Genomic DNA, 23,666 nt, shown 5'->3' on the forward strand with positions numbered 1-23,666 from the left:
CGTGACAACGGTGACGAAATTATGTAGAAAATTAAACGCACGTGTTTCACAAACATCTCAAATAGTGGTGTTATTTGAAACGCACAAGGTCTACATTCGTGTATTTAAAATTTTATTAAGCCCATTTCTTAAATTGGTCAGCCAGAAAAATTGATAAATTCTAAGCTGAGTTCGTGGTCTGCATATTTTTTTTTTTAAACCTATTAAAGACTAAAAAATAGACGCAAAAGTAGTCACGGGATACGAATTCATGGTGAAACTTTTCATCGTCAATCGATTTACTATAAAAGTATTTTTAAGTTAACTATTCGTAGTTTTTCGTTTTGGTGTAATTTATTTTCATTTCAATGTTTAGTTATTGGAGAATATTGATTGAATGCGGTTCTCTGAAAGAAAATTTAAACGTTGTGTAATGTGGTATATCCCATTTGTCACCAATGGATACATTTTTGTACTCCAATACCTGTCCAAATACTCGCGATATATATGACATGAATGTGATTAAATTGCACATGTTTCGAAGGTAAACTCTTCGCTCAGATTTTAATTTTGCTAAACGTTGAGTTTTTAAACATAATAATATTATAAAATATTAAGCACACGATGTACATTATTCGAATTATTAATACATAAAAAAAAATATCGTACAACTCGTCTAATAGGTCGAGTTATCGAAAACATTTTAGGCAAAATTTAATTTCTTCCGTCTCAATGAATATTGATGCACTTTGGACGATATTATACTCGATGCAACAACTAAAATTGACACTAATTCCTCTTAATATTTAATGCATTATCTTGAAAAATAATATTTATTTTCGTTATTTCATAAAAATTATCTACGGTGATGTTGCAATTTTATATTGATCGTCACTATCAATCTAAAAAAATACTGATTATTCAAAACAATGTGTTTATATTTTATACCAACAGTTTGAATATATTTGTAACTTAATAATAATATGTTTGTATTTCGAGTAATACTCGAAGCAAATGAAATAGATATATTTTTTATAAATTACGATTTTTTTTTTAGGCTAACATAATATTTTCTTTCGCTTTTATGAATGTATGTGGGAGAAAAAAACAACCAGCATAAACATATTTGCCAACAATTTACTGATTATATTATATGAACATATTAAGACAATAAACTGGAGCGCTGAGCTAATGAAAACATCGTTTGTCGTTTGTTATTTATTCTTTAAAAAATACCATTTACGTTATTTATTAATAAAATCGTTACAGATTTTTTTACTGTCGACTAAATATAGTTATAATAAAAGGTAAAATAATTTTTTTCCTATTTGCTAAACATTTCGAAATATTTTAGCTCCTCCATTCTCTTTATTTTCGCCAATGCATAAACCATAGAACGATGATGATAATATACACAATAATAATACGACGTCGTCGTTGTCATTCGAGATTTAAATATAACTACTGAAGGTGCACTTCCGCCTGTGACTTAACTTAACAGAATATTATATAATATTTATATTCATGAATGATCTTGAAAGAGCATATATATCTCCACGGCCGTTTGTGCAAAACTATATACCCGACGGTGGCGCTTGTCTGGTTGCCAAAAACAGTTTGTCGCCTGAACATTGTTAAACGCGCGACCTGATTATTTCTTATTTATCGTACTATATTGTTTATCGAGAGATATCAGATATTATACTAAACATGTTACAAATTGCGAGTATATATCGTGGAATGTGGTTCATTATAAATATGGTACTTTATTTTCTGTAATAATTTTGACTGTTATAATTGTTGTTCGTGTACCAAAACATATAGGTCAGTCGTCATTGTCTGAAAAAACGACAACGAATGATCGATGCATGTATATACATTGCTAGTTTGAATATTTTATCTGGCATGGCTGTTAATTTTCTCTCAGTTAACTTATTGGTAGGTATAAATCACATACAATCCTAACATTTTTGCCACAATTTATTTATTTCTATTTTATAGTATTCATAAAAAAATAGATCAGAATATCAGCATTTTTTTTTTTTTTTTTTTATAAGTATTATATAGACTGTATAGTGATTTAATTTTTTTTTGTTAGTAGAATATAATATGATAATACAATTTATTTTATTAATAAATATATATATATATATATATATATATATATACAGTAGGGTCTCGTCAATCTGAACGAGATTGGGGAAATGGATCATTTGGATTAACGATTTGTTCGAATTACTTAAAAAAAAAAAAAAATCAATCCCCTTGTAATTTAAATTTTTAAATTAATTTTTATCCGTACTGCAGTATTAATTCATAAAATTCGTTGTTGACAAACACAATAATTAATACAATCAAAATCGACAAAATCATTATAACTATGTATAAATAACCAGTTAATAAATACATGTATTGCATATTACTATGAATTATGATATCACCATACACGTGTGTAACGTGTATTAGTATAGTAATGCGGCAATTTCCAAACCAGTTAGAATTACCGCGTCTTTTGGATTAGCCTGTGCTCGGATTACCGAGACCCTACTGTATATACACTACACGCATACTTAGTAGAAATTATTGGTACATAACTGGTTACACACACAATTTTAAGTTTCTGCTAAATTTCCAAGTAGTATATTTATTTATAAAAATAACTGTTTAATATGACATTAGATGTAATACAATAAAATAAGTTAATACATATTTATTAATTAGAGTTGTTATTTGTTAATGTGACTATCAATAAAAACATTTTTAAATTTTTCCGATATGATTAAAAACGTGTTATCAAATTGAATAATGTAAAATATAAAAATCAATATACTTTATGTATATATATATATAATAATAATAAATTAATTATAGAATTATTTAAATTTTTTAACGAAATGTAAAATGTATTTAGATGTTATTTTTAATTTAATTTATATTGAATATACTAATAACATATATATTTGTATTAATTTTCTGTAATTTATTTATATAGTACACTTAATATTATCTTATATTTTTAAAAATTTAACTGTTATAAATATATATGATATTATGAAAATGTTGTACCACATATCAGTTAATGCGACTAAACAACGTATTCTATTTGATATTGTATCTAGCAATTTCTACTCTACATAAATAATGTAATATTGTATTTCAGTAAGAAATATAATACACAATCAATGCAATCAGGTAAATCATAAAAATAAAATATTTAAAAAAGGATACATCAGTCAGACTAACATTTGTATTTTTGCTAATATGCCTAGGTATTTATTTTTCCATGATCATATTAAAATCAAAATATTAACACCTTAGTATAATATAAGCATAATATTGTTGCGCGAAAAAACCCGTAATACAAAATTAAGGTTTATTCAACTTTTCAAACGATTATGTAGGTAAAACATCTAGTACCATTCTAGTTATTTGTAACAACTACCTGTGTAATTATAATAAGAATAATAATTATTGTTTAAAAATATACCTATACGGCTTTCTTTTACTCAGTGAAGCTATTAAATACTTAATAGGTAGTTAATAGTTATTATAGCCATTATAATACATATTATAATTTCAAAACTCTTAAAAACAGGTATTTTAAATCTAATATTAAAATATAATAAATTAAAAACAAAAAATTGTTATGTAATGTTTGTTATTATAAAATATAAGTATTTAAAATTTCAAACCAAATTATTGTCTAATTATTACAATTTATAAAAAACAAAATTTGGTTTTGTTAAAATATAATTAGCTACACAATGATTAATAAACGAATATTATTTAATTGAACAATTTTTTATAGTTTATTGCTAATAATACGTAATAAAATATATTGTAAGGTAATTTATTATTAACTATGCATAGATTATTAACATTATTGATTACGGTATAATATTATATTTTGACCTAGATACTCATAATTCAGCATTATTATATATGTGAAATTGTTAATAGAAATAAATATTTTTTATAAAAAGTAAGTTTATATATTCAGCTATAAAAATGTTCTGTAGATTATTATAGTAAAATAAAATTACATATATAAAAAATAATATAGTCTTTTATAATTTATAATTCAATGAAAAATATCGGATAAAAGTCAATTCTTTCCAAGTCAATAATAATTTTATATTTTAAAATATAGTTATAATATCTACCTACTAATGAATTGTTTTTTTTTTATCGCTTCATCTATTATTTACATTTGTATTAACGTAAACAAATAAACATTATCACAGCAATCCTTTTTAAGGCAGGTCTATCGTCTGATTAAAAAAAAAAAATTGATTAGACATTAAAAACTAAAATTTAACGGTTTTATGTTTTATATAGACACAAAAGAAAAAAAGCAGTTCTTAAATACGAATTAAAATTGTAGAAAATCAACATAACAAGTCGTATTAAAAGGACAACAGAAAAAATACAACCCTTAACACCAATTGGTTAAATAACAGTAGATAAATACGGAATGCGTTTTTTTATATAGTTTCCGTCATTGACGGTTAACAATAGCTGTTTTCACTTCCTCAGACTTCACCTACTAACTACTGTCACTGACTAATCTCGAATTGATGTTTTTATCTGTACATAATATACTTTGGTTTACGAGATAACACGTTTGTGTATTATCCTATTATTGTTATCGCCGATAATTAAAATCATTTGTTATCTCGTTCACGCCGCAATTGCGCAGGTACCTATTTGTTTTGAAATTAAATAATTGCCCCTTCACCATCTAACTATTCACACCAATCACTTAATCATGTACACAATAATGTTATAAATTATGGTACGTACAAGTATGAGAGTATCTGAGTATGTCATATTATATAATTGAGTAATTATGTTTAACACGTCTTTAAATTAACAACAAGTAACTCGACATAATTGTATATATTATTATATACTATAAATAAGACCGATTTAATCTAATTAAGTATTTTATTAACTTACATGAAAACTATAAACATTTTAGTTTAAGTTATTTTTTAACTGTTATATTATGTAAGTAATTTTATACCGCAGCTTTCAATAATATTATCATAGTTTTATTCGTCCTTCTTAGTTGAGAATTGTCCGATGTGTGCAGGCTGCAGCTAAAACAGACCGTTTCCTTCGCGACATAGTAGTAAATAATTGTATGAAAGCTTTATTGCATTTATTACGATGAAACATAATGAATACTATAAAAACATATGTATTTAAAACATTCAGTGTAAACGTGATAATTGAATAATATTGGTATATTGAGTCTCTATCACTATATCCGCTTAATACCAGTAAAGTTTCGGGCCAGGGTCAACCACTTGGGCGCCAAATGATAATAATATATTTTAATAATAATATGAACTTTTTGGAATGCGATAACGCATGCTTGCCAAATATGTAACTCTAGTCATCGTGACTTAGATAAAAATAATGTTTTAAGATTCAATTTGTCGGCAAACTACATTTATTGTGCACCGTAATAATAATATATATATATATAATATAATTATAGTATAGTTATAAGTTATAACTATTGTCTATTATTGTTATAACAATAATATTGCTTACAATTAAATTAGTACATATTATACGCAAAATTATATGATGAAAATCGTTGTTGGGAATTCATATTTCATGTAATGTTGTTATATCCACCTGTATAATATAACGGTATCAAGATAAACGAGTGTATAACAATAGGGTAAAGTGTAAAGATCACCAGCCCATTGGCTGATGTATTGAATTTAAATGAAACCGATAATTGAAAACATTAGAAATCGTGCCGTTGAAGCTCAATATAATTCTGGTGTTCAATTATTTTTTGTAAGATATTAAAGCTAACTATTCTAAAATGATTAAAATCCCTAAAAACAATAATATCAATTACAAAATCCACTATTTATCGTTATTACATATATATATTTTTTTACAAGATGTACGATTAACCAAAAGTATAATATAAATATAATTTTTTGATATGACCTGTATAAAATTTAATGATAAGAAATATTTATTTTACGATGTGTGTGAGGAATAATTAGCCATGCCTTCACTATATGCCCAAATACACCTGATTAAATTAAATATCTCAATTAGTAAGTTGATTTTTGGAATTTATAAATTCATCGATTTGAAGATATGGCCAAAATTAATTATAGGAAGTTACTTCACATTTGCACTTCCACATTGTTCCAAATATAATTGACAACCAATTAAAAATTATTTATAACTAACAGTTTATAATAACGTGTATATTTTATGATTGTATTGATTGAAATAAATCTTAAATAATTGTTACCTATTATAATATGTTTTCGAGTTGTTGGTCAGGAATACAGAAAGCTATAAATGTTATAATACTGATTGTCAAAGCAATTCGCTGCAGAGTCAGTAAATTGATAGTATAAACGCAATATTATATTATTCGAATATTGTTTACATAGTGCTGAGTGTCAGAGTATACACAATGTTACACATGCGTGTTATTAATCATCCAAGAAATATCAATAATTTCTTGAAAAATATTTAAGAATATAGTTTCGCGAGTGTTGCACATTCTGTACAATATACATGAAATCGTAATTAATAACCAAAAATCACAATAATATCAAAGATATAATATAGAATTTTGTAATACGAAATTTTAAAACATCATGATTTTTTATTTAACGGTTTTAAATTATTTACACAACCAATGTGTTTGTATAGCATATAGATAACAACATTTGGTTACAATAATAAAATATATTATAATAATATTTTGTAATTTAAAATTATAATGTACATACTCGTATTTTATATAATATCATATATACATCCAATGATACTCTGTTTCGATACGCCGTTTATATAAATTATAGCCTTAATCCTTGTAGGTAAATCTACATATAAACCGAAAAATCTATTAAATGATTTGACCGAGATATGGTGTATTAAATTTAACACTTGATATATTTTTGAAAGTAGTTCAGACGACTAGTTACTTAAACGTTTCTGATATATTTAAAAACAATATCTGCAATGTTCGTTGAAATTGGTTGAGTAGTTCTTAAGTCTATTAACAGTACAAAAGCATACCGACATTGCCTTTTTATGTACATTTGTATTACAAAGAATACATCCGATAAGAATATCCGATGTTTTTTTCGTTTATTTGAAAAAAATCCTATAACAACACTTTTTATTTTTTCAACCAATGGCAACTCTATATAATATACCTAATTACCTCATTCAAATGTGCATTATTATAATATTACAAATATATATATATAATTATAATATTATAATTAATTATGTATAATAATCGAATCAATCAGATCATCTTCAATTAATCGTACCCACAATTATTGCCACCACAGATAAATTTCGCAGACATACAGTACAATGCGTATACTGTCACGTCAACTTAACATTGCAGACAGTGTTAAGTGTCCCTAGTCCGATTGCGATGGTGGCGAATGTAGTTGCGCCAGTCAGGTCAGCTAGAGAGATCAATTGTTTTAGAAAACTATTTATTATATACTATAACTGTAATCGTTTTATTATACGTAACACATAACTGTTTTCTATAAATTCGTTCGTCTTTATAGCTTAAATATAGTATTGTCATATTTTTTATCCGATCGCGCACATGCATCGCGTACTAAAGACAGTTTTTCAATTTTTTTATACTCTTTATATGTATCTTGTGTGTAACACATTGCATTATTTTTATGCCCATATTTTCCACCCGAACGCCGTAGGACCGGGTTCGATTTGTTCAGCGACGATAATCTTCGCCCAGTCTACATCGTATTATAATGATATAGTTTTCTGTTTGTGCATGGCTGGTATTGTTTATATTTTTGACATATTATACATTATTATTAATATGTTATATTGACGAGACGTGATAAATCGTTCGTTGCAATACCATTATAGGTACGGCTTGTAATAGTAGGAGCTCAAGGTCTCGAAAAACAACGACACACGCATATTATTGTATCGCTTAAGTTGAGGACATATTCAATTCCTTTTCTTTATCGTTCTATCCAGCATATTGCAGTATTTTACTATTATTAAGGGTGTCATCATACGTCCAACGATCCATAACCATCGATTCTCGCGTCAACAACATTCTCCAATATCTTATGACTTATTGTCATTTGTACTTAATATTATCTTAATGTATAAATACTATAAATTTATATTATTTACAATATTATTACAATATCATAGCATATTGTCTAATAGTGAAAGTTGACACTCAAAAATAAATAGTAAGAATTTTAATAAAAACTACTGAATATGAAATTAGGTGAGCTAAGGTGCAGAAATTCGAGACTCGATCAATTTTTATGATTAAGATTATTATAATTATTGCATGTTCCGCATCAGTGGTACAATAGATTAATTGCAGTTAAATAATTATTTTCTCTTTTCAATTATTTGTATGAAACCGTTTGAACGATAGATATCGCACATGATGAACTTTATTTTAGTTGAATATTAAGCAACGATATTGTCTAGTTATTCAAAATTTGACGTGAAATTATAATTGTCTATCACTTCAACTTTAAACAACGTCGTTCAGTATTTACATGGCTTTCGATAGAATAATATAATATATTGTGCACTTATAAATGTGTTTACCTACATCAAACTCGTCTATACTAAAATCGTATACTTTTTTATTAGTTTACCGTATGAAATAAATAGGTTGAATTTGTCAAGACTCAAGGACATTTTTATGTTCAGTACATATTATATCATAACCTTCAACCAGTGTCAACAAAACTTGGATACGTATATATACATTATAGCGAGTAACGTACTAAAGTATGTATGAGCTTGAGAATTTTCAAAGGAGCTAAGGAATTTAATTTCATAATAACACGTAAAGATAAAAAAAAAATTATTATAATCATTTATCTATTATGAATATTCAGATTATCTCAATATGCGGTTAAACGTGGGCTGATCAATGTCCGTAATGAGCGTAGAGAAGAAGTAAGTCGTACATAAGCAAATATGGTCTAATATCCTAAATGCGTATAATAAATAGTACGTACGTGTGTCTGATATCGTTTTTCTGATTTGTCACTATAAACAAGACTATATAAATTTCGCTGAACATTGCATTTATATCCATGCACCACCAATAGTTTCTAAGTAAATAAGATAATAATATAGCAACAATATTGGTAAAAAATCATTCTAATATATCTTAATAATATAAAAAAAAAAAAAAATATTTTGTTTTGCGAATCGGATTCGCATCGACCGCGAAAATAGCGATACTAAAATATCTTGTGTTATCAACAAATTAATAACGTATAGCGCATAATTTCGTTTTATTATTTTGTGTGTTACGGTTATTATTATTTATTTATTTATAGATACCAGTAATAAAATCACAGTATCAAAATATCGTTACAATTCTAATTATATACTTATTCCAAATCTGTATAAACGCGATTAACACGATAAACGTAAATATTATAATCATTATTACACCACGCATGTGTTCATGTGTACAATATAAGGTTATGTTGAGCCATCACGAGAAGTATTACGTTGATTGGATCTTAAGAACGTAACATTAAATTGCTAAAAGTCAAGTACACAATATACACCAGTGATGATGGTCGTGTTGGTAGCCAGAAATTAAGCTGTCTTCGTTTCTAGTGCAAAACGTCTTACCTACCTATTACCTGTAGAACTGCGCAGTAGAAAATATTCCGAAATAAATAAATTGGTATGTGTGACTGAAAGCATATAATAATTATACGTTTATGGTTAGAGAATTTTTTCTATAAGTATAAATTTCTTAGAATTCGCCAATCAGCATGCAATACGCCATAAAACCGGTCATGTGTATACGTCATAGATACACATCTATGTATGTAATTTAATTTACTCATCTATACAGAACGTATTGTACTATTTTGTACTCTGTTCCAATCTGACTAGAATTTTGTATATTTTTACGGATTATGAAGATATTAGGTACATCATATGTCTATGTTGTACCTTGTTTTTAAAGCAATCGCGTGTAGGATAAAATTGCAAAAAACGTAATCTTTTACTCGTCGAATTTAACAGAACGTCGATTCAGGATGAAAAGTTTTTTATCATTTTTTTATTTAGGATTCAAAAAGCTACTATTTTTTTTTTTTTTTTATATTATAATATAATAGCTAAATTTTTTCAAATGAAATTCGTTATAAAATTAACTAATTAAAACTAAACATCATAATTTACAAAGATAACTTGAACATTTAATTCTAATATTTCTACAGATAAAAATCGTTTACTTATTTTCTAATAATATACATAACGTTTAAATTTTTTCATAGCTTTTATTTATTTTTTAAAAGTAGAACAGTTTTTTTCTCGGTATCTCGACTCCAATCCAAGATCAATAAATGCGCAGTTGAATCATTCATAATTATAATTTATTTTATTTTTAAAAATTTAAGAGCGAGAACTTTTTTTTTCAAGTTGACGAATTTATATTGTTATTTAAACTAATCACTTGAGCAAATAACAATACGTGCTTATTTAACTTCAAAGAGTCTTAGACAAAAACTCGTTACGCAATAACCGGAATCGTATTTTATCAGTAAATAATATTGTTATGTTCGATTGACGATTTCACGTATAATATGTATAACAACACGAGTGCTAATCAAATTATCATTTTTATTATTCGCGTTGTTCTAAACGTTTGAATATTAATTACTATGAACTTAAGATAGCTAGGTAACCGACCATAATATTATAATAAAATTAGTTGCAGATAGCTTAAGCGTTTACTCTATCTATATAGTTGATATCGTGATTCGTAATAATGATAATCGTTACTTGTTATTCAAGATATAACAGAGTTCTAACTTCAAAACAATACTTGGCGCATTTTTCGTATATTTCCACGATTTTACATAATGATAATAAGATAATAATATTATTTACATAATATTCATACAGTTATATTTTTATGTAATGTGTGCGTTTTATTAGAATGATGAAAGACAACAAGTGTATAATTGTGGTTCGAAATAATTGTTTAACTGTGAAGTGAAAAAAAAATCAGATTTATTACTCTCCAAATTATTAATAATGTCGTACAATAGTTCCATATAATTTCTGTACATATTATGAGCGATACTTTCATTTGTAATAATAAAAAAAAATTAATTTTTATGTTTGAATTTATAAAAGAAAAATAACGTATAACAAACAATTATTAACTATGACATGTGAGAAAACGATGTTTTTTAGAGTTATAATAAGGATAACTGTTTTTCAATTTCATTTTACTAGCAGATAAGGGGTCCGGAAATTTTCACATGAGTTCCTTATTATCAAGTTGCGCCACTGAGTAAATCTGTGAAATGATCCTACCTAGTATAATATAAGTTTCTAATATTTTATTATTCGAAACATATTGAGATAATTATAACAATAATAATGGTATTTATCTTTACAGGTGACTAGGTAGCTAGATAGCTTCTAACAATTATCTTGATTACTTGTATCATGTTATATTGCTGCAATGTATTGGTATTTGTTGAAATTTAGGTAAATACTGTTAAGTTATTATTATTAACGATAAGTTAAAAAAAAATAATAACTAAAGATCTCCTGTTGAATGCTTTTTTAAAAAAAAATAAAAAAATATTAATTGACCTACTTTACGTTCCTCAATTCTACGGATAAAAACTATCATTATATTTTTGACGTAATAATACAATGTTATGATGGTGAATACTACATTGGCTGTTCGGTCGATCGATATAAAAGAAACCGGAACTTTGCGGTCGTATTACGATATAGCCATACAGAAAACACGTGTACGATATTAGCTGCGTGTACGGTTTAATGCTCATCACAAAAAAAAAAAACTCAAATAAATAAATAAATGACCTAAACACTAACAAACATAATAATAATAATTTACATCATATGCTGTAAATTTAGTGTATATAATATTATTGATCATCGGCCGAGTTCAGTCATACAAAATCATTAAAGCACCAGAAATAATTTAGGCTCCACCCCGTTGACCTATAATTCATTTATATACTTACATGTAATATTTTTTTAATATGACTTGACGTAATGCGACAATTAAAAATAAATTCGTCTGGCTCCAGACGGCAACGGCGGAGGCGGCAGCGGACGTTTCTGTCGGATTCATCGTGAAATCGAATTGTAAAACGTAGCTGTAATATAATGCACATAATGCATTATATTATTGTATATTATTATGTAAATATTAACATGTGCACACAATTGGGGACGCAAAGTTCAAGGATTCATAATATTATTATTTTAAAAAAGCGTTGAAGCGATTACGTGAAATATATATATATATCATATTTAATTACAAATATAGCATTAATAAAGAAATATTTCAAAATTTTTTTTCTACAACCCAGATATAAGCAAAGATAATTGTTGAGATCATCAAATATTTATACTGAAATTCTAAATAATATATCGGTTGACAGAACGAGATCGTGGCTTCCGTTTTAATTATTTATTTTTGTTCCTATGTATATATATTATATTCACCGTTGCTCAACCATGTAACAGCAAAGGTTTCCGTACCGAGATCGACACAGTTTGGACGTTTTTTGGCTAACGTCCTTGCGTGTCATTATCATTGCATCAGCCGTCGCCGTCGGTCGTCTGAGTGCACTTCGTCTGCGGTAGTACGACGATAAATAAAAATAGACAAAGACCAGACGAAAATTTAACTCGATACCTATGATGATGGTCTCAGTTCTATTGTAACGAGTCATTTTTGGAGATTCGTCAATATCACGTAGCCTATAGCTATTTGTTATATTAATAATATCATCAATAGAACATCCATGTGTCGTAAGAATATAATAATAATATATGACTATACGCAGATAATAATTTAAGAATATTTTACAAAACCTAATGATAATATCATAATAAAAACGTTAGGCAAGTAGAATATAATTATAAGTTATCAATTGCAGATATCGTGTTTTAAGAGTTTATTTGAAATTATTTGACAAACTCTGTGAAGTTTTTTTTAAATCTCAAAGTTATCATTTTAGATCAAAAATTATAAACAATTTATTAATAACTTACAATACAATAACTTATAACTTATAAGTCTTGTGATTTTCGGAGTATTTTAATAGTATATTGTGCAGAGTGACACATTCCTGAAAAATACTAAAAGATGCAAAAATGATCATAATATAATGTATTTAGTTTTGTACAGATAAAATGTAGCGATTTGTCACGAAACTCATACAAAGAAATATTTGCGTCATGTATTTATTTTTATTTTATTTTATTTACAAACATGTTTTATATGTTGTAGTTATTTAAATGACGTGTACTTGGTTAAGTTTTTTTCCTGTAAATTTTCCGAAATTATTACGCAAATATTACTTGATGACTAATGTTTTTTTTTTTTTTGTGTATATTTTTCAAAATCATTTAGAAAATAGTAAAAGTCTATATGCAATAGTACCTATACATTTATGAATTGAAATTAATTATGTACTTATAGAAAAATATGGAGTATTGAAATATTAGCAACGTTTAATCATTTATTCAACTAAATGGCTGTTAATTAGCGGTCTGTAATTTTAAAACATTGCACAATCTATGTTTTATAGTTATAATTTATTATATTATATTTAGATGAACAGATTCTTATAAATATATATTTTTAAGCTCTGATTATTTATTACTTATTACTTATATAGATAAAAATTTAAAATATAAATTTTGCATTGATACACATATATTTCATAAACGCATGGAGTTCTCTGCACATTTTTAAAATTGTGTAATATATTTATGCAATTATAACAAACCACCAATGTTATGGTTAACAAAGACAGTGATATTTCATACTTATGCAGAATACGATTAGACATTAAAATCATTAAATAGTAAAACTACTAGTACAATATTATTATTGCAATGTTCTTATTTTAGGAAATAGGAATCTTTATAAATTGGCCCACAAACAATATATGATATGGTGTACTTTGTACAGAATGAATATTCAATAATGAAAATCGACTTTTGTAATGTATATATCGCGGAGTTTAATTAATTCATCATGACATGTAATGACGATGAAATGTCAGATTTTGCCTTTTTAATTAAGTTTGAAGTACATAAACAAACTAACTCCTTTTTAAAGGTACAAAATAAGTAAAAATTACTTAAATTTATAGATATTACATTAGAAGCATTGTTCCCTATATGTCTATATAATATATTTAATATGCTTAGTCATATTATTTGTAAATACAAATGTCTTAAACATTAAAATCGTATAAGATATTATGTTTTACGGTTTTAAATTTTTTTTATTTAGACATAAACATATTATATTGTTTAGGTTATAACTTATAACTAATCGTGGCATTTTAATTTTTAAAATTATAAATAACAGAATATTATCATATAATTTATATTATTGAAAAACTGATAAGTAAGTAATGATAAGGCATAAGTCTAAGAATATAAAGCTTAAAAAATTGTTAATCTAAAAAAAATAAAAATAAAAACAGAAGAATCAGTCCCACGAATAGAGTAATATTTAAACTTTTAGTTAGTATAAATATAAAAATATTTTGAATTTAGATTACTTAAAAAATAAAAATAATATTGAATACATGTAATTAATGTTAATTATACATTTATTGAATTATACCTACACATTAACCAATATAATAATAATTAAAATAAATTAAACTTAAAAAAACGTCATTATTGCCATTTACTAAATTAAACATTATGCATATTAATTAATTTATATTATATTATACATTTATACATTCAATGTTATACTATATTGCACACTTTTAAATCAAAACACGTCTTACTGGAAAGTAAAATGCACTAGAAACCTTAGAAAATATATTTGTTAGACATACAAGCTAATATAATCGTATTGGGGCATTGTGTAATACCTATAAATTTCTACACGCATGCATGTATATAATATATATATATACATATAGCTGTTAGTAATATACTAGTGTCCATTCTTAAAATTTTCCAGAAGAGTCATCGCCATATTAAAAAAAATTTAAATTTAAAAATGTTTAACTCCAATTCACTTTATTAGATTACATTATACACTAAATAGGTATCATTATTTTTATAAGTAGCGACAATAATAGACTTAAAATAACTCACAGTTTAATGAAGTATATATTATTCGTAATACATTTAGCTGGTTTTAAAGATTAATTTGATGAATATATTATCTCTTACTGAACAATTAAATAAATAAAATGTGTTATTAATAATAATTAATGTAACGGCTTGCGCTAAACACGTGAACTCTTCTCTTGCATAATCGTGCACTTATGAGCGATTAAAGCTTAGATAAAACAAACCCTTGTTAAATTATTATTAATTAGTAGTATATTATACATAAAGTATTATATATAGATTGTTTAATGCGCGCGGATGTGTACAAATTTAGTGGCGAATATTAGCAGTTTAAATACAAAACGGTGTAGAACCATTAAGTCTTAAGACTTGGGTATATTTTAAACTGAATAACAAGATATGTCTGATTTTAAATTGAAACTGAACACATAATATATTCTATTGATTAGGAAGAATATTTTTATGAACTTAGTTACTGTATAGGTTTTTACATACACTATGTGATACTCAGACAAAATATTTAAATAATTCTTTGTAACTAAAACTCTGATTTTATGTTTATACGTTTTAACAGGTATAATTTTTTTTAACTAAATAGTCATATATTGCGTTATCTTTTATGAAAATAATTAATTTGCCAAAATTGTGATTACGAATAACGGCTATAATAAAGTGCGTTATTATTATTATTAAATTTATTATTGCAACTTTTACATTTTAATTTTAAACATAATCAATTCATATTGTATCTTTATAAGTATTTTAATTATTTACAGAATAATGTGTTTTATATCTACATATGAAATTGCATATTATTTAAAACGTTTCTATTGAATTCTCATTAACGTATTTGACCATATAATCATATTATTATAGCATAATATTGTATTATTATTTGTATTCCAATTCACAATCAAAACTCAACAAATAATGAAATGTGATATTATTTACTACAGTCTACAACGCACAACGTTGTAATTATTTGTATATTAATAAATATTTAAAATCTACAAACGGCTATTTATTTTTTAGACAATGCCATTGAGTAAAATATATTATACAATTTATATTTATATTTTATAATATATTATAGTTAATGATAATACATAATGCTATCGTAAATTTTATAATACTACAACTTATTATTTAAAATTAAAAAAATATTAACAAACGTCTGTCATCAATTTAATAATAGCTTATTGAAATTGTTATTATATATTTTACCGTAATACATTTTGATTTAATATAATAAAATATATCAGATTTCAAATAGTGTGTTTTGTTATTTATAAACGTAAAATCATTACGTGTAATATAATTAAAAAATGCATTACTTAAATTCTAAATAAAATGTAATAATACAATTTAATTTGTTTCGTATTTCAACAATGAAGATTTATAAATTATTATTATAATATGGTAAATTTCAACGAATTTTTTATTTTCATTAGTTGTATCGCTAATGTTTTCTTTGAAAAAATAACTAAACAATAAATAGCAATTCAAAATATTCCAAACAGAAGACTAAAATGAAATGATTTAAGTTTTGTATTGAATTAATTCTGTGAGCATTTTGAGAAATTCACAGAAAAATGTCTTAAGAAAATGCTCATTTAAAAAATAATTTATTATAAATTAAATTCTCGAGGATTTAACAGAATGTATTTTAATTTCAAGAACTACCCTATTCGTAAAAATTTAAATACTTCTAATGATTATGCTAATTTTTCTTATAAAATATAAATGTCCTGGTACGTTTAACACAGTTTATTTGGATGACGAGATCGGAAATAAAAATGATTAGATAACATGCAGTAAAACAAAAAGTAAAACTAGGAATCCAAATGTATGATTTTAAATACAATTTAAATTGAATTTTAAAAGTTGAAAAAATTAATACATATTTTACTGTATTTTTTTCGGATTGATTTATTTTAAATAATTATCTCATTATAGTTATCGCCTATCATTGAAGTTGCCTGTGAATGAAAATATTTAATTAAAGGTAGATAACGCGACCATGAACTCACTTCACTCATGTTTTGCTATAGAGTTGAAAAGGTAGTAATATTTAAAAATAATAAATAAATATCTGAAATTTCACTGTTTTTTTTTATTAGAAAGGCTTATAACTAATGGACATGTCATAATTTTTGCAGCAAATTCTATTGAAATGCTTGTACAAATAATTTTTACTTTCAATGTATCGAAACATATATATATATATATATATATAATGTGATATACATTACATTATCTCATATTATGTATTCGATTTTTTAATTTAACCTGACAAGGAAAAATTCTAAATTTTTAGATTACACTTGACTATTATTACCTGTTGAATAATGATACAAACCGAGTTCAACGGTAACTTGACGAGTAATGTCAACTCGTTGTGATTTAATCTGTTGATGATATTATGAAATAGAAAACGAAAATAATTATAAGGTAATTTTTTTTTTTTTATTATTGCAGCGAGAAAAACTGATACAGGTGATGTCTAGACGTAAAAGTGATGATGACGTACTGATTGACCAACCGGGCAAGGAGAAATTAGCCAGAGTCCTCAATCTGGTAGATCTGACGGCACTTGGCGTAGGATCAACGTTGGGTGTAGGCGTGTACGTGCTCGCCGGAGCCGTAGCTAAAACGGACGCCGGTCCGGCGGTCGTGCTATCGTTCATTTTGGCTGCCTTTGCGTCAGCTTTTGCAGGTGAGATAAGAAAAAATAAATAAATATTGAAAAAAATTGAAAATTGATCAAATAATAGGACTTCGATTAAGGCAGATTGGTTAGATTCTGAAACATTTATCCATATAATAAAAACGAGTTAAATCGTGACCACGGATCCGTTATATTACAGTCAAATATACTCAATTCATCACGTATTTTATACTTTTCTAACCATTTGCTATAAACCTTATATATAATATATATATATATATTATAAATAAATCAAAAGAACGATACGCATCACAATAAAATATTATAAGCAAACAAATTATAGGATTTGTTAAAAAAATATCGATGTGAAATATTGCAAAAATGTTGAAAATCAATTTACGATTTTTCTCCCCATCATAAATAATTTTTCCATAGGTGCTTAAAAGTTGAAATCGTGTATAATAACATAATACCGTCGTACCGAAAAGAATTATTATAATATGAGACGTCTAGGCACCCTAGCTGTAACTAGTCCAAACCGGAAATAACTCTAATATTATTATTAACGACTCAACAGCTTAATAATATATTATTATGTAATTATTATCTTATTATACCTGCAGGTCTGTGTTATGCTGAATTCGCAGCGCGAGTGCCAAAAGCCGGGTCGGCTTACGTTTACAGTTACGTCGGCGTTGGCGAATTCGTCGCGTTCGTGATCGGATGGAATCTGATACTCGAATACGTCATTGGTGAGTGAAATTTAGGTCTATCAAGCTTATACAGGGTAAAAAGTTAATCGGGAACTAATGCCAATATTTTATAAAATAAGTCTAGGCATATTGTTAAAAATAATTTTAACCTTAAGTTTCTAGAACAATTGGGTAGTGATAACTGATAAACATTGACAAACGTATTCTCAAATGCTTAGCATAATAATAATCAAAAATATGAATGCATTTCCAACAATTATGTCGGAACACCAAATAAAATAACCATTCTGTACATTGTTAAGCGTAATTATTACCTATTACCTATTTAACTATGTTGTAGGACGCTAACTGTAACGATAATAAAGCCTTAGAAATTGTGTCCGCGGTCACACGCTAATCTAATATGTACTATATTTTATCGTAATATTAGCAAATGTTTTTTACGTTGAAACTCTGACAATTAAAAATTTTAAAAACACAAAAAGTTAACATTATGATTTGAATCAAATAATAATTTATATTAATTTTAAAACGATTTATAATAATATGTTTGTGTTTACACTTATGCACATATTATTAACTACAATAACACATATCAAAAACTATAAAACATATAATATAATATAAATTCATATAATTTTTTTTTATCCACTTTTATGATTTTATTTATAAAATGTTTAAAAATCATCTTACAGAAATACCGATTAATATGCGTGAAAATAAAAGAATATGTACAAATAATTAAGACGAAAAAGTTACATTTAGTGATTTTAAATGTAACAAATACGTACAATAATAAATAAACTATACTTACGTTTAAAAAATATATAAAAAGTTTTATGATATATAATTTCTTGATTAGGACATCTTGAAATTTACACAATAAAATTAAATTACAGTGCACATGATGAAAACACTTAAGTTATAATTTCAAAGAAACCTATTGAAATGTGCTAAACATTAAAATTGAGTATATTAATTTGTTTTGTTACAGGCACTGCAAGTGTGGCCAAAGGTTTAAGTAACTACATTGATGCTCTATTAGAGTATCCCATGAAAAGAACAATGACCGAACTTTTTCCTATGAATGTCAGTTTTTTGTCCGAGTTTCCAGACTTTTTGTCGTTTAGCGTTGTGTTACTATTATCAAGTAAGCTAAAAAATGTTCTATAGATGAACCATATTATAATAACCGTAATAAAATTTATCTAGGTACGTTAAAATATTATTTAACCGATATTTAACATTACAGTCTTACTGTCATGGGGAGTTCGCGAATCCACTATGATCAACAACATATTTACAGTCGTTAATTTATTAACCGTGGCCACTGTCGTTATAACTGGATTATTCAAAGGTATTATATAATATTTTAATTTAAATCATAAGTCATCAGCGTGGATAAATAATATTTTAGATAAGGGCATCAATACTGTAATACGTGACACGTGTTGATATAATATTTTGTTGTCGTTGATTATAGTTAATTTATACAATTGGAACATACCAAAACAAGATATCCCGAAGAACGTGAAGGGCGGCGAAGGAGGTTTCATGCCTTTTGGGTGGGCCGGAGTGACTGCGGGGGCAGCAAAATGTTTTTACGGATTCATCGGATTCGACACAGTAGCTACAACGGGTAAGTGTCGAATGGGAATAAATAATCGACAATATATTCATTTTCTAAGCTACACAAATTTAATAAAAATTAAATAATTTCTATGTATATAGGAGAAGAAGCGAAAAAACCGAAACGGGACATCCCATTGGCCATCATATTGTCGTTAACCATCATAACGTTTGCATACTGCTGTATCAGTTCGGTGTTAACTCTAATGTGGCCATATTATAATCAGGTATATCGATCAATTCTTTGGAAAACAAAATTATCCCTTAGTTTGTGGTATGTGGTTTAACCAAAATGATTTTTTTTAATCTTAAAGAACAATATTTGGATAAAGTAAATACGATTTGGCGAAAAAAAATCACATACACATATTGTTTTGATATTATATATTAATTAAGTCGATAATATGTACATGAATTTAATGATTTTATGTTATATAAACCATACACTATGTACCTATATCTATATACTAAATAGTTTTATCATTATTTTTAAAATAATTAGATATTATAGGTAGTGGGTATTTATTAAAGGAACTTTTTTTATTATTAAACATCCATTTTTTTAATCTTTTTTACTTTTAGGCTTGATTGCACATATATTTTTTATTTAATACTTTTTCAAGAAATAAAAAAATTATATTAAAACTTAAAATTAAAAATTATGTTAGACCGCGTACTTAATTGTAACAGCCTATAACATTCTTTTCGGTGTTTTAATTTCCAACAATAATATGATGATTAAAGTCCGCATATTATAATTTCGAACTATTTATAACTCGATGTTCAACACATTATAGGACGCTGACGCGCCGTTCCCCTACGTCTATGATCATCTCGGCTGGACAACAGTGAAATGGATTGTTTCTTCAGGTGCTATTTTTGCTCTGTTCACCAGGTAGGCATACATTTATCAAAAATATTAATTTTAATTGCGATTCACGAAAAATAACGAATTTTACAGTCTAATAGGTACTATGTTCCCATTGCCGAGGATTTTATACGCCATGTCCTGCGACGGTCTCCTGTTCAGTATGTTTTCTGACATTCACCCAAAGTATCAGACACCTGTGTTAGCCACTTTGCTGTCAGGTTTTCTGGCGGGTAAATAAAATATTATCATTATTTTGCAATATACAGTCGGCGTGTACAATACGGACCCCTTGAGATTGATTTACCGCTTTTTACAGGAGCTATGTCAGCGATTTTCAACTTGGAACAGCTGATCGATATGATGTCAATCGGCACGTTATTAGCATATTCGATCGTGTGCATTTGCGTGTTAATATTAAGGTATAGAAATGACTCAGACGTAGAGTTTGTAATTAAAGGTAATGACGAATCGGAGACCAGCAGTTTTACGGAGACGATCGTCAAGACCGTGGTAAAGTATTTTAACCTGTCCAACATCAAATACGCCAATGAAGAAACCGAGAGTGTGGCCACGATCATCACGATGTTGTTTAGTATGTACCTAAACGAAATAGCCCGCCAACGATCGATCGTTTAATCTAATGTTATTAATATTTTGATTGTTATTTTGTAGTTTGCACGTCTGCGCTGTTTTGCTTCATTACTGTCCAACAAGAGAGTATTGAGAATAGTAGTGACTTCGCGGCATACACATGTGCTATTTTAGCCATTGGGCTATTGATTCAGTTGCTATTACTCGCCAGACAACCACAATCGACCAAAGAACTTTCGTTTAAGGTACTAATCGTTATCGATCTCTATTCACATAATAACTATAATAATAACATGATATAGCCATTGATAGTAATATATTTACGGTTTTTTTTTTTATATATATATATATAAAAATATACTATTTTTTAACTAGGCTTTATCTAAACGATATTCAGTGACAATCAATAGTATAAATTTGATAATGAATTTGAAAGCAAGCATAGATATTTTTTTAAACATTAGGTTATAAATCAATTAATTCGAAATCTGAATGTTAGAAATAAAAAACTATTTATTTAACATTTATGCATGAATATTTTTTGATGAGTACCTAATCTAAAAATATTAAAATATAAAAGGTTATAATAAAAAAGACAGCTATGAAAAAATTTGAAAAGAAGTCTATAATATTTTTTGTAAATTTATAGTGTTTCTTAGCTATTATTATGCATACCTACGTAAAAATTCTTTTTCATAAGCACAAACATTTAAAAAAGCCTCTTGTCTCATTGTCACAGGTCCCGCTGGTCCCGCTTATACCGTGCTTGAGTATCTTGTTAAACGTTTACTTGATGATGAAACTCGACATACACACCTGGATTCGTTTCGGCATTTGGCTGCTGATTGGGCTGTTTATATACGTATTGTACGGCATGAAGCACAGTGTCGAGGGACGGAAACAGATGGAAGAGCCGGAAAAGAGACGGTCAAACGCCACAGCGGTGCATCCGATTTCAACTATCAAGTTATAGAACACTTTTTAAGTGTATATGTACAATGGCGATGAGGTATCCATCAGAATATTAACATTCCTTTTCAAATAAAAATAAAATCGACTGTCGTGCGAACAATGCCACTTTTCAAAACGCATTGCGCACGGCGACTATCCTTCGCAAAATATTTACACATACCAGTATTATGATGAAATATACATCTTATAGACAATATATTATATTATGTGATAATATATTGAACGAACGACAATATAATATTTATATTATTATACAAAATTCGGTCGTTCTATACAAAACTATTATGTATAATATTCTTAACAGGATGTATAATATACATATAATTAATGTCCTACAATTTTTTTTTATATATATATTGTGATATTTATTTATAGAATAATGCTTACGTTATTTTTTTCGTTTATATATTATTTATTATAGTATAGCAAAAATAACGAAGTTTTATAATGAAATAATAATTGAGTAAAATCAAAATCATGTTTCTATTTATATAATTATGTAATACATAAAAAAAATTAAATGATAAAATATTATATTGTACAAGGAAAATTATTTATCTTAAGAGTTTTTTTTTTTTTTTAATTATCATCTGCAATATTATTGTATTATTGCTTAAATATAAATATATTATGTTATAACTTATAATATTTATTTTTTTAGTACTTAGCAAGCGTTTATTACAAACACAACATAATGCGTTGAATTAGTATAGAATTTTTGTTTGTTTATGTGTTTATATATATTATTTTTTTTTGTATTTGTGTATATTTTACGAATGATTTGTAAAAAATAAAATAAATTATAATGTAATTTATATACTAAAGTACTAAATTTTATCGTGGTTTCTATAATAAACTAGGTTTACTTAAGAGTCTTAAGAGAAATAATATCTACTCACACTACTTCCATCTATGTTTTGAAAACTAATTGAACGTCGTTATCATTCAATCCCAATATAAATATAAGTAATAAGTTATTTCTAATAACACAACGATAATGAGGTTGCTGTATATTTTACGATTCATATGTTCTACAACCAATAAATTTATAATCTCTTGCTTGCTATTTAAAACGTTGAAT

The 23,666-nt window shown here is 26.4% G+C and overlaps 1 protein-coding gene across 1 annotated transcript in view; it reads left to right on the forward strand.

The window, feature by feature from the left end:
* LOC112597626 (cationic amino acid transporter 2-like) overlaps window positions 1-22,803 on the forward strand; it is a 31,119-nt gene extending 8,316 nt beyond the window's left edge. Inside the window, exons 2-12 of the mRNA XM_025343744.1 lie at window positions 17,620-17,857; window positions 18,433-18,561; window positions 19,517-19,672; window positions 19,775-19,879; window positions 20,006-20,161; window positions 20,254-20,378; window positions 20,949-21,046; window positions 21,113-21,252; window positions 21,339-21,614; window positions 21,695-21,858; window positions 22,353-22,803. Coding sequence (XP_025199529.1) covers window positions 17,620-17,857; window positions 18,433-18,561; window positions 19,517-19,672; window positions 19,775-19,879; window positions 20,006-20,161; window positions 20,254-20,378; window positions 20,949-21,046; window positions 21,113-21,252; window positions 21,339-21,614; window positions 21,695-21,858; window positions 22,353-22,586 — 1,821 coding nt within the window. The 3' untranslated portion in view covers window positions 22,587-22,803. The remainder of the gene's footprint in view (window positions 1-17,619; window positions 17,858-18,432; window positions 18,562-19,516; window positions 19,673-19,774; window positions 19,880-20,005; window positions 20,162-20,253; window positions 20,379-20,948; window positions 21,047-21,112; window positions 21,253-21,338; window positions 21,615-21,694; window positions 21,859-22,352) is intronic.
* The last annotated feature ends 863 nt before the right edge of the window (window positions 22,804-23,666 follow it).

Source organism: Melanaphis sacchari, unplaced genomic scaffold, assembly GCF_002803265.2.
Source record: "Melanaphis sacchari strain LSU unplaced genomic scaffold, SCAv2.0 Contig42_pilon_pilon, whole genome shotgun sequence".
Taxonomy (NCBI): domain Eukaryota; kingdom Metazoa; phylum Arthropoda; class Insecta; order Hemiptera; family Aphididae; genus Melanaphis; species Melanaphis sacchari.